We start from the raw sequence: 15,617 nt of genomic DNA, 5'->3' as shown, positions 1-15,617 counted from the left end.
ATGTTAGCGTTGGAGAAATTTATCTTCGCAATAAAAGCTAAAAAAGTCAAATCATATTTAATAAATATTTATTATATAGCGTTTCATTCATGACATTTGGCCTTCATATAATTTTGTTATGACTCCTTAAACTAACATTGTTGTGGAATTTTTCAAAGTTTTAAATCTTCATAAGCGGTAAACTATTTATGTTAGAAACATTACTGCTGTTTCGCTAAAAATTATAAGCTACGTCATACGATTGTAATAACACTCTTGCACTGAAAATTTCAAAATGGAAAAAAAACAAAAACATACTACTCGACTTCATCTTAATTGGAAAAAAATATATATACATTCAAAGATATTTTCTGCGGTATTAATTTTCTTCACTCGTTCTAGGTTTCTATTTTAAGTTGCGTTTCAAAATATCCTTAATGTCATTAGCTATAACATGAGCGTAGGCACTAATGCAACTCCCTACTTCTCTCCCAGGCCTATGGTTGACAAATGCTGCTAGTGCCCTCAAGCAATTAATTAATCAAATAACTAATAAAATTAAATAATCCAGTCCAAACTAACTCTGCTATAAAATTTAAAGAATTTGCAATCTAAAAGTATTTGCTAAATTTAAGTATTTTCTTACATTACGTACACAAAGTATGTAAACATCAAAAAACTAATAGAAAATAATATCAGTAAAGCAGCATTACAGAAATATTTAACTGGCTTCAGAATGTTTTATTAAATATTGTATAAATATTTTTCTTTAATATACATTTTCCAAATATGTTTGTTTTTGTGTATATTGTAAATTATTCTTTATTTCTGTATGCCTCGTAAATGTCTAAGTTTTCATATTTTAAATCAGAAAACAAACAAATAATACTCGAGGTTTACCCTCTAGCATTTTAGAAACCTTCTGACTTAAAAATTATGAGGTGCGCTGTAAAAAAGTTTTAACTTTTACAGGTGCTGCGCAGAATTAATAATATAGTTTGGTCTATACAGCTACTAGTAGTTCATGACACTTATCTTGACGTGAGGCATAATTCTACGTTTGATAAATCGTAGAATTATGCCTCACGTCAAGATAAGTGTCATGGTTTGTGGTGTTGCACCTTTGTCTCTCCATGATTTTTAGGATGTCGCATTGGTCTACAAATAATTGTTTTTATGTCCAATTGATCTACATGGAAAATAGTATCTAACCAATCAAATGAGTAGTTTTTTGATAGGATTGATCTGCATCCTCCTGAAAGCGAGTGCAGTTGTGCTTGAAGAAAACATGGTAACAACTTATTAATTTGCAATTGATTGGACATTCATACCAGATTATTAGCCATACATTGATTGGACATTCATACCAGATTATAAGCCATATACATTCCATTTCCCACTCGGCAGCAAGGAGAGGTAATGAGTTTTAATGAGTTTTAATAAGCTCTAACGAATTTTAAGTTGTTATAAATTCTATAGAGTTTTATTTGGTTGAAATGAATTAAAACAAGGTCTCTTGTTTATAATGCAAGCCGGACTATACTAAGCAAGATTTTTCGAGAACTTCCTCTAGAGTTTTTTTTTTTTTTACAAAAACTAAGAAAGTCTTTCTGCAAGTTCAAATTTCAAGAACTTTTTCAGTACTAGGTAAAACCATGCGGAAAACTGTCTTTCCGTTTAATCTGTTAACATTGTATTTCAAAAGCAGTCTTCCTTTCTTTCTTCCGTTCCCTTGGTCCCTAAGTAACCGGCTCCGGTGCCTTTAACTTTAAAATTTTTATATGCACAACGCAACAATCAAAATAACAAACCTAAAAACCTGTCAAAAGTAATAATTTAAAAAACATTTATTTATCATTGTATGTAATATATATACATACAATGATATATATATATATATATATATATATATGTATATATGTGTGTGTATAAATTTAGAATTAAGTTCAAATTACTAAAAATACATTCTTGAATAATGGAAGGTAATGACTTAAAAAGAAGGCCTTTTAAAGTTGCCAAGGAAGATAAGTTATTCAAAGGGATTGTAGTTTCATCTTTAGAAGAGTTAAAAGTTAGATGTATTAGCACTTTTGGAATAATTGTCCACAGTACATCAGATATTCATGTAGTTTTAGCAGAAGATGGAACTTTAGTTGATGATGAGGAATATTTTAGCTTACTGCCAGAAAATACTTATTTACTTGTTCGAAGTAAAAACCAAGAAAACTTTCCAAAAACCTTGGACTCTACTGATGGAAAGTTTGAAACCTCAGAAAGTCAAGAGATGTTTAATGTAGCTTCAACTGCAGCAGTAATACCCTCACAAGTTGTTAAAAAATTAAGAAACATGAGGATTTCAGAAGCTATGGTTTCTTTAATGACATTATCTAATGAAGAACTTGAGTGGATTTTAGATTCTAGTTTTTCAGCATTTCCTGAATTTCTTAAAATTTCAAAAGATGAAGCATTAGTATTTTATAATACTGCAGAAAAAGAACTACTGCGTAGAAATGAATTGACACAAGCAAATCAGTTGCTGAATTTATATCAGAGAGCAAAAGTTAATTTAGATTTCATTGATTCTGCTAAAAGAAAGAAATAAAAATAGGATTTTTGTTTTAATTTCTTTTTTTAAAGATGTTTTTAAAAGTATTCTTTATTTAATATTCTCTGTTATACCTTACTTTAAAATATAAAATAAGTAGAAAAACTGATTACAGGTTTAATGTTCCAAATATGTATTCTTTTTAAAGCCTTAGCAGAATTCTTTTTAAAGCCTTAGCAGAATTCTTTTAGTTATTAATTTTTTTTTGTACTCAGTAATTTTTATCTGTTTAAATATACATACATTCAATGTAGGAAATACAAAGTAGTAGCTGTATTCGGAAATTTAAACATCATTACTTAAATACATTAAACTTAATGTAAAAATTAACTTCTTAAAAGATTTCTGATTTTCAAACAGTGATTAAAAGAGTTTTGACTATGTAGAATTGAAATTCAAAAAACATTGAAAATGCTTTGAAATTTTTTGCCATAATAAAACAAGTTTAGTTTATGCATCTAAAAAAATATATGTATATAATTTTTTAGATTATTTAAGTTCATTAAGAGCATTTAACAGATATATATGTATATATTTTTTAAACTATTAATGAAAATTTTTACTTTTTTTGGTACGCTATATAAATGTTGTTAAAATAGCATTTGTGTTGTTAAAATAGTATTTAGTTGTTAAAAATTTGCTTCAAATGTTTATGACATTACTTAAGTTAAGCATAAATATAATGCATATATTGCCTTTTATCTATGTTAAAAATAAATAAACATCACTTTTTAAAATAAATATTACAAATCCTAATGATATTTTAGCAATTTTCAAAATACTTTTGTAACAAATTAGAAATTTAATTAAAAAATGTTGCAATGACACTGTTTATTTTTGTTTAGCTGTTTTTTTATGGCTAAATACTGTTAATACAATTTTTCAAATTGAAGTCATCATTTTTATTGTATTTAAAGGTATTTTAGAATGTTTCAATTTTTATTAATAATAAAATTTTTTTTAAAGGTAAAAATGATTTCCTCCTTAATAGGAAATACAGAGATCATTACTCCACCTATTGAGACTTTAGTTGATATAGTAAACCATGATGATCTTGTTTGCACTGTGGGAGGTTGTGAGAAAAAAATGAGGAATGCTTCATCATTGCGGTTGCACATTGTCAAATCTCATGGAATTGGAACATTAGGCAAAAAAGAGTCCAATGGAAAAATTCTGATGTATGCTTGTCCTATATTGGGTTGTCCACGACATGCCAGTTCACAAAGGCAACATTTTTTTCGTATTTTATACAGATTAAAATTAGTAAGTTTTTAAATGAAATTTAATTTTTTTTTAGTCTTTAGTTCTATACAATATATAATTCTATACAGTTGATTATCATAAATGTGATTAATTTAGTTGTTAATGTTTGCTTTCGTTATTTTTCAGCATTATCTAAGTCAGCATGCAGAAAAAAAGTTCACTTGTGTTAAATGCTCTAAACAGTTTGGTTCTTTTGAAATTAAAGAAAGACACATGGGTAGATGCCACCAACTCTTTTACTGTTCATGTGGTACTTATTACACAACACGTAATGCAGTTTTGACTCATGCTAAAAGAAAAGGATCTGGTCATATTTTAGTTGAAGAAGATAAAGAAACGAAACAACAGCTTAAGCAAGAAGTGAAAAATAATAAAATAAGGTTAAAAATAGTGATTCTCCCCACTCCTCCCTTGCTATATTATAATGTAGAGAATTACCTGTTTAAAAACAAAATTATACTTTCAAATAAAATTTATTTATAAAAAAATTGATTTACCTGTTTAAAAACAAAATTATACTTTCAAATAAAATTTATTTATAAAAAAATTGTCGAATGCTTTTGGTTTTTTTAGTTCGCCAAGTCTTCAAACTATTACTATTCCTGCAGTTCTTTATATACACCCCTCTCAAAGTTTAAAGACAAACAAAAAAAATTCTTGCTTCAATTCAAATCAAGTTGAAATATTACCTAAGATTGGCTCAGTTTTTTTACATGAAAATAATGTGTCAGCCAACGAGAAATCAATAATCATGGAATCCAATACTAATCATGTTCATCCTTCAGATGTTTTACCTGCACCATCTGCTGATGGAAATAGTATAGGTGACAAACTTAGTATTTCTAAATGTTACCCTGAAAAAAATGACAGTCAAAAAAGCTTATTTGATTTTAACATTGATAGAAATAATGTCAAAGCTGCTGTTATAAAGTTGAACAAATTGTCAAATTTTGTCCCTAAATCTTCAAATAAAGTGCTAGACCTTCGTCAAATGAGTAAATATGAAAAGCGTATGTTATACCTAGCTTCCCAGGAGGCTCAAGAGGTTCTTTCTGATCCACTTTTATTAAAAATGACACTTTTAAAACAACAGCAACAACAGGAAACAAAAAAACAATTAAAAAAAGCTCCCTTCTTGCCTAAGAAGAACATCTCAGGTGAACATGCTATTCAAACAAGAAAATCTCATTCAAAAGCCATAGATTGTTATGGTGAACTTGGTTCATCTGCTGCAAGCTTAGCTAAAATTTGCTGTATAACTCCTAATAATTTTGAGGATATTGACCCAGGAATACAGAAAAGTAGTTTAACCCACAAAAGCTCTGAACTTTCACAATCTTGTGATTTTAGCATGCAATGTAAACTTTCGCTCTATCCAGAAAACATTTTTTCTCTAGATGAAGAAACACAAACAGATAGTTTAATATCTTGGTTATCTGAATTCAATGATAGTTGTAATATGGAAACTCAAACGGTTGAAAAATTGATTGATTCTGATATTCTCTTTTTGGATAAATCAATTCAACTTGATGATTTTCTTCTTAATGAGTCATCAATGAGTGACCAGATTGCTGACTCAAGTAATATTGGAACACAGACACAAAATGTAAATGATAGTTGGTTGTCTGAAAATTTTAATGAGGTATTTACTATTGAACAAAACTCTTCTGCCACACAAACAGATCCTGACTATTTGTATTTAAATGTTGATTTTTCAAAAGCTAAAAATGAGCTCCTACAGTATTCTTATATTCCAAATCGTCCTGATAATATTCCATCAACAAACACATTTGGCACCCAAACATTTTCAACAGAACATCAACAAATTCATTCATCTGGTACTCAAACATTTGACTTACTAGATTTGATGTTAGATGAAACAATGAAAAATAATGAAACTCAAACTCCATTATCTTTTTGTGATCTTGTTGACTCATTCATCACAGAAGAATATTTAAATGTTCAAACTTCTACTTTTGCAAACAAACGAGGAAATTTTATTGGCTAGAATTTTTAGAATAGATTTTAGTATTTATCTTTACAAGTATACAATTATGTTGGTACTTGTAAAATGTTTAAGATAATGGAATAATTGTTTTCCTATATTTCCAAGATTTTTATCTTTTTTTTTAAATATGGTTTTCATTTTAAGTTTTTGTCTTATTTTTACCAGTTGGTGTCTATATTTTTTATTTATTCTTTCACTTTTATTTCTTATATTTCACTTTAATTGGATAATGTAAGTGTTTTAGCTATATGCATTAAAATTTATTTCCTGCTCTTTTTTTTAAACAAGTGAGTCTTTAGGTGAATGTTTTTTGAAGATAAAAAGCCAAATCATTTGTTAAATACTCATTCAAGGTATTAAAAAAAAATAAATCAATTTGTTCTTATATTTGAATGTTTTAATTTTTTTTGACTAGTGCTTTTTTTTTTTTTTTTTTTTGTTAAAAAAGTTAAAATATTGTTAGTGTAATAAAATAATTAAATAACTGCTCTTTAGGATTAATTTTTAGAGAAAATTTAGTTAATTACAAAATGGCTGCTACATCAAGTGGAAGCACTCATGCTGAAACCTTACTAAAATTGGAAAGGTTGAACCAGCTTGAAACTATCACTGCTGAGCAACGGATCAGAATCGAAAAGTATCGTACAATGTACGAAACAGTGAAGGCAGACCATGACTATCTTGAAGAAGTATAATTTAAAGTTTTTTAATTTTTTTTTATCTTTTGCTTGTATTTTGTAAAAACATGAAATTTTTTGCTTATAATCATCTGTATATTCATAAAAATTCGTTTATGAAATTAATTTCAAAAATTTTTCAGGAGAAAAAGCGTCATGAGAATGAAGTAAATTCTCTAAAAGATGAGATGAAAGTACTTGAATGTCGTTGTCAGGAACTGATTTCTTTAGCCAGAAATGAGCTAAATGCTAAAATAGATGAATGTGAAGAATTGAAAATGAAGGTGAAAAGTTTATTTTTTTAATATCATTTTAGTGTAAAACATTTAAAAAGTGTTTGTGAATGTGTTATTATTACTTATTCAGAAAATAAAGTAATGATGTTCCAATGGTTTGATTAAGAAAGTCTTTTTTTCACAGACTGGATTTCAAAATATATTTTTTATCATAGCTACTTTTATAAAGCTGAATAAAATAAAAACTTTTAAGTTTAATGCACATTAAGGTGGGGTGCTTCAAGAAAAATTAAAACTAATCTTATCATTTATTTGTGAAATATGCTTTTTTTTAGGAGTCTTGAATAGAAAGAATGAAAATTGTTTCATTTACTTATAGATGAAGTATTCTTTATATATACCTGTAGATGTAAATTAATTTTGATTTTTTTTTAAGCCTTCTTTCAATAAAAAGAAATGAAAAAAAAAAAAAAAAAAAAAAAAATGCAAGGTTTTAAAATTTACAGCTAAATAAGTTGGTAATGAAAAAAAAACAAAAAAAAAAAAAACAATGATTTTTAAAGGAATTTTTCTAATCAAGTTATAAGTTTAATTAAATAAACAATTGCCTAGTGTAATTAAAATATCATCAAAGTTATTTTTGTCTGACAGCATTAAATGTAAAAATTTCAGCATTAAATGACAATTCAAGAGCCTAATCATCTTTCTTATTAAGGTTTCAAAAATTTTAGTTTAAAGTTTTGAGTCATTCAAATACATAACCAAATTTTAAAATATAGTATTTAACACTTAATTCAATATTAAATCTTTGCATTATGTATTATATTTTATGTATAGAATGTGTTTATAAGAACTGTTGTCATTTGAACACAAATTTTTTTAAACTGTTTTTCATTTTTTAAGAAATTAATTGTATTAGGCTTTTGATTGGTTTGAATTAGTTGTATTAGACTTTTTGGCTGGTAGAATTGCATTTTATTTTGCAAAATATAGTGTTGTACAAATCCCTATTCTTTATGTTTTTTCAATGTTAAAAGATGAAAATAACATCTATTTATATCATTTGTATATCATTTACATATGTAATTATATACATTATATCATTTATATATGTTTTTTTTTTAGGTCTTTACACCCCAAAAGATAGATATTATGAAATTGAAATTACAAGAAGAAATTGAAGCACAATTTAAACAAGTGAGTCATTTTTTTTTATTTTTGGCATTTTTATTAATACTAAAAATATTTGCTATTAATTTTTGTTAATTACTAATTTAATTTTATATGACTTTTTAGTAGAGAAATTATATAAATTACCTAAGGGAAAATTTTTAAGGAAATTTTTTGATTATATTTTTACTTGTCTCTTTTATATCCAGAAGCTTGAGTCCATGGAAATTGAAGTTGATAGATATCGTAATGAATTTAATCGTTTGCGATATGATTATTCGTTTTTAAAATCAGAATATGAGCATGAAGTGGTATTTTACTTTTTTTTTTGTTCTCAATTCTTTAATTTCTTTCTGTACAACTCTATATTCTACTAATGGTTTAAAAAATCAAAGTTAAAAATTAAAAAGAAAAACTAGCTTCATTAACATATTATTACATTAGGAGACTTTAAGTATTGTGCCAGGATATTCAAGTAGCTGTTAAATAAGTAAAAAATGTTTAAAATATGGTGAAAATGCTGTTTTTGAATCATCATCATCATCATCATCATCATCATCATCATCATCATCATCATCATCATCATCATCATCATCATCATCATCATCATCATCATCATCATCACAATGCCACAAGGCACTACTGTAAATTTTTTAAAATTTGAATGTGCTTTTCAGTCTCAAAAGAAAAACTTGTCAGAAGAGCTGCTTGCTAAGTTTAACTTTGAGGTAAGTTTCATTTTAGTTTTCCTGTACAAAATATTTAAGTTGTTTTTTGTGGTTGAAAAAACTTGCTCTGAAAGGATATTTAGAAGTATTATGCTCTATAATTGTACTTAATATAAAAAAACAAAGTTTTTTAAAATCATTTTTATGGTTGTTTTGATTTTTGTTTAGTTTCAGGCTCAATCTGACAGGATGTATTAAAAAACAATAGTTTATTGTTTTTTTAAGTGATTTTAGGAGTTTTTCTTGGATAATTTGTGGTATTATTGCTTTTTTAAAAAATTTTTGTTTTAGAAAGAGAGTCTTCAAAAACAAATAATGTCACTAACTGAGCAACTTAATAATCAAGATCCAGGGGATCGGCATAAACTAAGAACATTACAAAAAGATAACACACAGGTTTTAATACACTTTTAAATTGATTTGGTTAAAAAAAAAGTCAACTAAATTTCAATATGATGAAATATTTTTTTCAGTTGAGCTTACGACTAAAGAGTGTATTATCAGAGTTAGAAGAACTTCGTGACAAAAAAGAAACCTCCAATCTTCAACTAGATCAAGTCATTTACATTTTTTTCTGACAATCTTTCTCTTTGTGAATATTTCTTTTTCTTGTGTTTTTGATTTTATATTCTTTAGGTGTTATTAGGTCTATTCTTTGTTTTGCTCAGTTGGTTGTCTTTCTGTTTGTCTTTTACATTGTGTTGATCTTAACTTTTTTTTTCTTTTAAGGTCTCAAGATTACAAGCCAGACAAATTTCTGAAATGTCCTTAAAATGCAAATCACTCGAAGTAAATAACCGTTTTTTTTTAAAAAAAATTTTAAATTCATCTATATTTTTATATAAAGCAGTTTAATAGTTTAAAATATTTAACTTTTAGTCTGAACTTGAAACTTATAAACAGCAACAAGATCGGTTACAAAAAGAACTAACTAAATACCTTCATGAACAAGTATGTTAAGTTTTTCCAACATCTCTCACCTCTTTATGTAAATATTTATAATTGTAAATAATAAATTAATTATAAATTATGAAACATTTACAATTATTTTTTCATTAGCTTTTTTTCATTTTAAATAAGCTATTAACTTTTTTAATGATCTAACAAAAAAGTTTGTTTTCCAAAAAAATGTTTTAATTTTACATTTGATAAAATAATATTTGAACTTTTGTAAATTTTAATTCCAATTGAAGAATGAATTGATTGGTTGATATTTGAAGGAATATTATCTTCTTTAAAAACAGAAAATGGAGTTGCTTTAGGACTTGATTCTCTATTCTATTTTCAATGTGTAGATCCTCAGGCTAAAAATCTTGAGTTTTGTAAAATGGGCTCTCTCTCTTTTATTTTTTATCTCGAACTTTTTTTGTCACTTAAGTTGGAAGATTTCTTTTATGTAAGTATTTCAATAAATGCTTTGTTTATACTTTCAGTTTTATTTGTCTCGGAGACAAATAAGACTTAAAGTTACCTAAAGTTAAAAACCTAAAATTTTCAACTACATTCATATATGATTCTTGAAGATATGAGTATACAAATCTAGTAAAAACCATGATAATATACTAAATTCACACCTTAAATTGTATTTGTTTTAAATCCATTGGATCTCATTGTGAAAAAAGCAAAATTTATGATGAATGAAATCAATTTTCTAATTTAAGTTTGATGAATTGTTTTTTGATGGTTACTTAACAAAGTAACCATGGATAAAAAAGCCAAAAAATTTTTCTTAGAAAAAATTATATTAATTTAAGCGCACTTGTTTTTTTAACAAACATAAAAAGCTATAAAATGTACAAAGTTAAACAAATAGAGTTAAATTATAGACATAGTGACGAGGATGACGATGACAAGAATGATAATGATGAGGATGATGACAATGACAATGACGAGGATGACAATGACGAGGATGATGATGACAACTTAAAATTCATTAAGTTGAAACTTTCACAATTTTTTTGTTAAAATTAATTTTATCTTTTAAACTTGTAGGAAGATTCAAAAAGATCACACTTGATAGCAATTTTTTTAAATTTATGTTTATGTGTAGAAACAAATGTTAAAGAGTTTAAATTTGAATTTTTTCAATTAGGACACGTTGAGTGCAGAACTGCACCAATCAGAAAAAGATAATATGCAGCTAAAAAGGTGAATTTTATTATAAAACATTTATAAAACAATATCAGTTACTAATAAGCATTAATAAATAATAAAAAATAAACTAGCATTAAATTTGTTATTTTTTTATATTTGTTACTTTTAATTTGATTTGATAAAAATCAAATTTAGTTTTTAGACCAACCTATACATTTCTAAATTTCTAAATTTTTTATGGTTTAAGTCAAATAGAAGAGTTGAATCACAAGCATAAGATGGAGATGAATAATGCTAAACTTAAGTATGTTTAAATTATTTATCAAGTTACTATATACTATATTTCAAGTTCTCTTGTAATAAATGTTTATTAAAATTCTTGTTTTCACTTTTTTACTAGTAGTTAGTTTGTTATACCAATAATAATTCAGTGACAAATCGTTTAAGATACCTGAATGCACTTTTTGAATTAATACCTGTATAATTTTTTATTGTACTTAAGAAAAGATCCTGGTAAATATGAATTGTGCATTTTGATGACATCATGGTTTTATACTGCTGGTATAAATGTTAATTGGAACTAATGTTTAAGTAATAAAATCTAAATTTTCTATATCACTGTGCCAACGTTTTGAAGAAAGTGAAAGAATTGTCTTAATACCAAATTAAAGCATGAGTAGAGACATGTTGCGGCTTAAACAAATCATTCCTAAATATTTATATAGAGTTTATTTAAAAGTGTTTAATTTTACCTTCTAAACACCCTATTTTAGTCTTATGAGTGTTCAAAGTAATCTGGAGAGAGAAAGAGATAGTTTATTGATGGATCTCAATACTTATAAAGGAAAGTTAAAGATTCTTGAGTTAAATTCAGAAGAGTTGAAAAAATCTTTGGAGGAAAAGGTTTTTTCTTTTTCTGTGTTAATTTCAAAATTCCTCTTCATCATATTACAGTAGAAAAATTGTTTTGACACAATCTAGTGTCCGTATTTTTACATCATTAGATGATTTTCTTAATTTTTTTAAACACCATAAAATTTAAATATATAAAAAGTTGTTGGGTATTTTTCTTTCTATTTTTTACATAAATTTGGAAAACACTTTTACTAAGGAAGGGGATGTTATAAAACGTGTTCAAAAAGTTAAAGAAGAAGAATGGGACAGAATTAATAAACTAGAAAATAACAAAGCTCAGGTTTGATTTTTTTTGTTTGTTTATGGAAGTTGGTGTTTTCTGAAATTTAGTTGTTTTTTTAATTTTATTTTAATCAGTTTAGTCTTTAGTAGCCCTCTAAAAGGTTCATGAGAATACCAAAAAAAAAAAAAAAAAAAAAACCTGTCTTTTGCCAAATAAATAATGTTCATTCTTAAATTTAATCCTTGACATTTATTTTCACATTAAAGAACTTTTTAAATTTTGAGTGTTATTGCTCTTAAGATTAGTAGATTTTAGATTTTAATTGCCTTTCTCTTTCTTAATGCAATTAAATGGCATAATGAAAGAATTAGACAAGGCATTCACAAAGATTTTTTTTCTTTTTTAAAAAAAAATACTGTATTTTATATGTAAAGAAATTTGAGTTTTTCATGAAAAATTGTTTCAGTTTTTTGATTTTTAAACAAAATATTACCTGCAAATAAGTTGAAATGCTTTTTTTCTATTACTGACATTTGATTCAATGTGGAAAAAATATATTTAGCATCAATGTTTCTTTTAATTTTTAGTTGTAATAAGGTGAATTTTAAATTTTAAGATTAAAAAAAAAACACTTTTAGTCATAAAAATGTGTTGTTTTGTTAGACTAAAAATGTTTAAAACACTAAGCAATAACTTGGTTCTACATTTTAATAAAATTTAGTTGGAATCGCAAATTGCATTGCTTGAGCAACAAAAAATCGATGCACACAACATATTCAAAGCACAAATTGAGCAGCTGGAGCTGCAATTAAAAAATGAGAAAGAATGCCATGTAAGTTTAAAATAATTTTTTTGTTTTTTAAAGTATTAAACATAAAAAAAAAATTAGATTCTTATTTGTTTTCAATATTATCTTAGGAGCGCACTGAACGCGAGTGTGTCAATCAAAAGAGTCTACTTACTCAAGAAAAACAACATTCTAAACACATTGAATCGGTTTTTACACTTTTTGCTGATTTTTTTTTTTTTTTTAAGATTAAATTTTTCTTCTTTGCTATATAACTGAATTCTTTCATTTTAAATTTTAAAAACTTGTACAAGTTTAGGACAACAAATGTTCATTTTTAAAAGTTTGTAAATGGTTGAAAAGCAAAGATAATATACAATATAAATATTTACTATATATATTTTATACTTTTCTTTGCATTCTCTAGGAAATTGAGAGATTACAAGAAATAAAGCAGAAATACCAAAAGTTAAAAGTTTCTTATGATGAGTTAGTATGCCCAAAGTTATAATTTTCACAATATATTTACTATTTTGCTGTAAATAAAAAAAAAAAAAAACTCTTTAAAGAAAAGTTCATAGCAACTTTGAATATTCTAATTAATTATATGATATTAATATAGAGTTGATCTTTACAGATTGCTCAAATTGGAACAAGAGGAGAAAAGTGAAATTGAAAAGTTGTCACAAACAATAAGTGTAGTTCGCAAAGAGTTAGGTAGATGTTTTTGTTTATTTATTTTTTTCTAATTTTTTTAATACTGCATGTAATTCAAATTTGTCATCATTGTTTGGGTGAACCGTGTGGCTGGCCATTTCCAACAAAAATGTTAGAAATCTATAAAGTAGTAGTAAATTTTTTTTAACAATCAAATGTTATCAGGAGTCTAGTAAAGAGCCAGTTATAATTGAAATCTTTTTAGATTTTAGTCAGCAAGATTTACAAAAGCAACAAGAAGCATATATGCAAGCAAGCAGTAAAGCAAAGTATAAAGTTATACTTTCCTTTTTTTTTTTTTTTTTTTTTTTTCTTTTTTTATATAATTCATGCATAAATATCATATGCCTTACATTTAGATATCATCATCAGTTTCACATGTAGATAACTTGGCTCCTTTCTATTTAGCTGTAGTTTTTTAATAATATTTTAAATGCATATTGTAAGTTTATTAAACTAATAGTCAAAAGTTATGTTGTTTGAAGTATAACCATATTATAACTTTAAAATATTTTTACTACTTTCACTGTGGCTAGTACAGTGAAAGATTTTTATTACTGACGTAGAATTTTATAAGTTCAGTATTTTTCCTTTAGTTCTTTTTAGTTCACTTTACCTTTAGTTCAGTAGGCCTGTAAGTCTACTGAACTAAAGGTAAAGTGCAGGTATCCACCTGCAGATTAAAATTCCTGATTGAAAATCAGATTAAAATTGTTTTTTGCCCATTTTCTCATTTTAGTTCATTCATTACAATTTTTTGAATTTAGGTTTATTGTTTTTGTTTGTTATTGTTTTTGTTTGTTATTGTTCTTGCTTGTTTACTATTTATCATTGTTTTAATTAAGCAAGTCTTGAATATTAAGTTTTAAGTATTTGAATATAAAATTTTAGGTGATAAAGGTTTAAACCTTTACCACCTTTACCAGAAAAAAAAGTATTTCACTCAAAATGTTCCAAACCATCAAGTTATTAACTTCAAAGGTTCAAAACCAAGGTTTTTTGCATCAAAAATATTTTTAGTGACCCCTCTTAATCAAAGCCAATAAAAAGTTGCATCCAAACCAATTCTGCTACCATATAAATGTAGTCTTAGACTCAGAACTAATTGACTAGGCATATATTAGACCGTAAGGGATACTCTGAGTGAAAGTTTTGAAGAAATTGTTCTAGATTGAGTAAAAGATGCAAAGATACATTTTTCAACCAAAGCCATATCAGATCTAGAGTACCTTCTATATCTTAATTGCCTAAAAACTTTGAAAGCTAGAGTTTGCTGAAAGCTAGATCAAGGAAATGATAGAGGATGAAGAAAAATCTTTAAAAAAATATGCTCAAAACTGTTAGTTATTTGTGTTATTTAATTGTATGTTATTAAAAAAAGTTTGTGCAATACTAACCTTCTCCATAAAGTGTTGCAATCTTTTCATTTCAAAAAATATAATTTAGTTTGTTTGAAGTGTAAAATGTTCTTTTGATTTTTTTGTAAAATAATTTTATTATAGAACTTATTTTCATGAAGAACAAAAGAAGCTGGCACAAAAATATGCTGAAGAACACAAGCTGCATAAAAAACTAAAAAAGAAGTTTGAAAAAATTTGCAAAACATCAAAAAAAGTATGTTCTTTGAAATACAGATGAACTATAGAGAGTTATATTCAACTTCAGTTTTTGGAAGAAATATAACATTTATAGGTCCAATTTTCTGTACATTTTGAAGTCTTTAAGGAACAATTTACAGTTGAAAGGGTTTTCATTTGTGATGTTGATATATGGTTTCAGACGTGATATTGTTATATGTTGTGATATTGTTATATGGTTATTTGATCAATCTTGCAATCTACTTATAGCAAGGTACCCTCTTCTAATTCATTTATAATTTTCCATAGTTTTGGTTTTTATTCAATTTTATATTACTTAGAAAGTGAGAAAGTTAACGTTGGAAGTTGCTACTTTACAAGAACAACTGCAAATGCAGAAGACAAAGGAAGATCATTGTGAATCTGAAAAGCAAGCACTGAAGTATGATGGCATTAGTATCATTTTGTATTTGTGTAATTTTACTTTATTTTTTTTAAAAAAGTTATGATTGATTTTTTCTTTAGAAAAAGTCTGGACCTTGAGCAGCAGCGGATGCGCAGAAGGTTTGAAAAAGTAGGTTTGATAAGTTTTATGTTTTAGTTTATTCTTTTGTACATTTTGAATGCATTTAAATCCA

At 26.0% G+C, this 15,617-nt stretch overlaps 3 protein-coding genes across 7 annotated transcripts in view; all 3 read left to right on the top strand.

The window, feature by feature from the left end:
* Positions 1–1,871: 1,871 nt before the first annotated feature.
* Positions 1,872–2,690, top strand: LOC145180209 (DNA fragmentation factor subunit alpha-like). Its single transcript, XM_080055062.2, has one exon. The coding sequence runs from the start codon at positions 1,955–1,957 to the stop codon at positions 2,579–2,581; it is 627 nt and encodes a 208-aa protein (XP_079911188.2). The 5' UTR covers positions 1,872–1,954; the 3' UTR covers positions 2,582–2,690.
* An 803-nt stretch (positions 2,691–3,493) lies between these two features.
* Positions 3,494–5,998, top strand: LOC145180468 (uncharacterized). Its single transcript, XM_080055364.2, has 3 exons — positions 3,494–3,847; positions 3,974–4,227; positions 4,421–5,998. The coding sequence occupies exons 1-3, from the start codon at positions 3,512–3,514 to the stop codon at positions 5,853–5,855; spliced, it is 2,025 nt and encodes a 674-aa protein (XP_079911490.2). The 5' UTR covers positions 3,494–3,511; the 3' UTR covers positions 5,856–5,998.
* LOC145180423 (centrosomal protein of 83 kDa-like) overlaps positions 5,748–15,617 on the top strand; it is a 10,495-nt gene continuing 625 nt past the window's right edge. Inside the window, exons 1-22 of one of the 5 annotated variants that reach the window (XM_090082572.1) lie at positions 5,748–6,208; positions 6,364–6,544; positions 6,676–6,816; positions 7,894–7,965; positions 8,148–8,249; positions 8,616–8,666; positions 8,958–9,062; positions 9,140–9,223; positions 9,396–9,455; positions 9,546–9,617; positions 10,759–10,814; positions 11,008–11,064; positions 11,534–11,663; positions 11,872–11,955; positions 12,620–12,730; positions 12,817–12,894; positions 13,113–13,174; positions 13,323–13,402; positions 13,608–13,671; positions 14,905–15,016; positions 15,321–15,421; positions 15,505–15,553. In XM_090082572.1, the coding sequence (XP_089938698.1) occupies positions 6,159–6,208; positions 6,364–6,544; positions 6,676–6,816; positions 7,894–7,965; positions 8,148–8,249; positions 8,616–8,666; positions 8,958–9,062; positions 9,140–9,223; positions 9,396–9,455; positions 9,546–9,617; positions 10,759–10,814; positions 11,008–11,064; positions 11,534–11,663; positions 11,872–11,955; positions 12,620–12,730; positions 12,817–12,894; positions 13,113–13,174; positions 13,323–13,402; positions 13,608–13,671; positions 14,905–15,016; positions 15,321–15,421; positions 15,505–15,553 (1,902 nt within the window). In that variant the 5' untranslated portion in view covers positions 5,748–6,158. Of the gene's footprint in view, positions 6,209–6,350; positions 6,545–6,675; positions 6,817–7,893; positions 7,966–8,147; positions 8,250–8,615; positions 8,667–8,957; positions 9,063–9,139; positions 9,224–9,395; positions 9,456–9,545; positions 9,618–10,492; positions 10,604–10,758; positions 10,815–11,007; positions 11,065–11,533; positions 11,664–11,871; positions 11,956–12,619; positions 12,731–12,816; positions 12,895–13,112; positions 13,175–13,322; positions 13,403–13,607; positions 13,672–14,904; positions 15,017–15,320; positions 15,422–15,504; positions 15,554–15,617 lie in introns of those variants that run through there. The other 4 variants (XM_090082574.1, XM_090082576.1, XM_090082575.1 and 1 more) reach the window with 4 other exon arrangements.

This window comes from Hydra viridissima, unplaced genomic scaffold (genome assembly GCF_058129835.1).
Source record: "Hydra viridissima isolate aposymbiotic clone 2 unplaced genomic scaffold, HvirCarnegie_v1 scaffold_3, whole genome shotgun sequence".
NCBI classification, from domain to species: Eukaryota; Metazoa; Cnidaria; class Hydrozoa; order Anthoathecata; family Hydridae; genus Hydra; species Hydra viridissima.
The sequence above is the reverse complement of the archived record's forward strand: the minus strand, read 5'-3'. Positions and strand labels throughout refer to the sequence as shown.

Excerpts from the sequence above, each read along its gene's own strand:
- LOC145180209 (XM_080055062.2), top strand. The coding sequence starts at position 1,955 with ATGGAAGGTAATGACTTAAAAAGAAGGCCTTTTAAAGTTGCCAAGGAA.
- LOC145180468 (XM_080055364.2), top strand. The coding sequence starts at position 3,512 with ATGTTTCAATTTTTATTAATAATAAAATTTTTTTTAAAGGTAAAAATG. Across the intron at positions 3,848-3,973 it reads TTTTATACAGATTAAAATTA|CATTATCTAAGTCAGCATGC; the intron begins GTAAGTTTTTAA and ends GTTATTTTTCAG. Across the intron at positions 4,228-4,420 it reads GTGAAAAATAATAAAATAAG|TTCGCCAAGTCTTCAAACTA; the intron begins GTTAAAAATAGT and ends TGGTTTTTTTAG.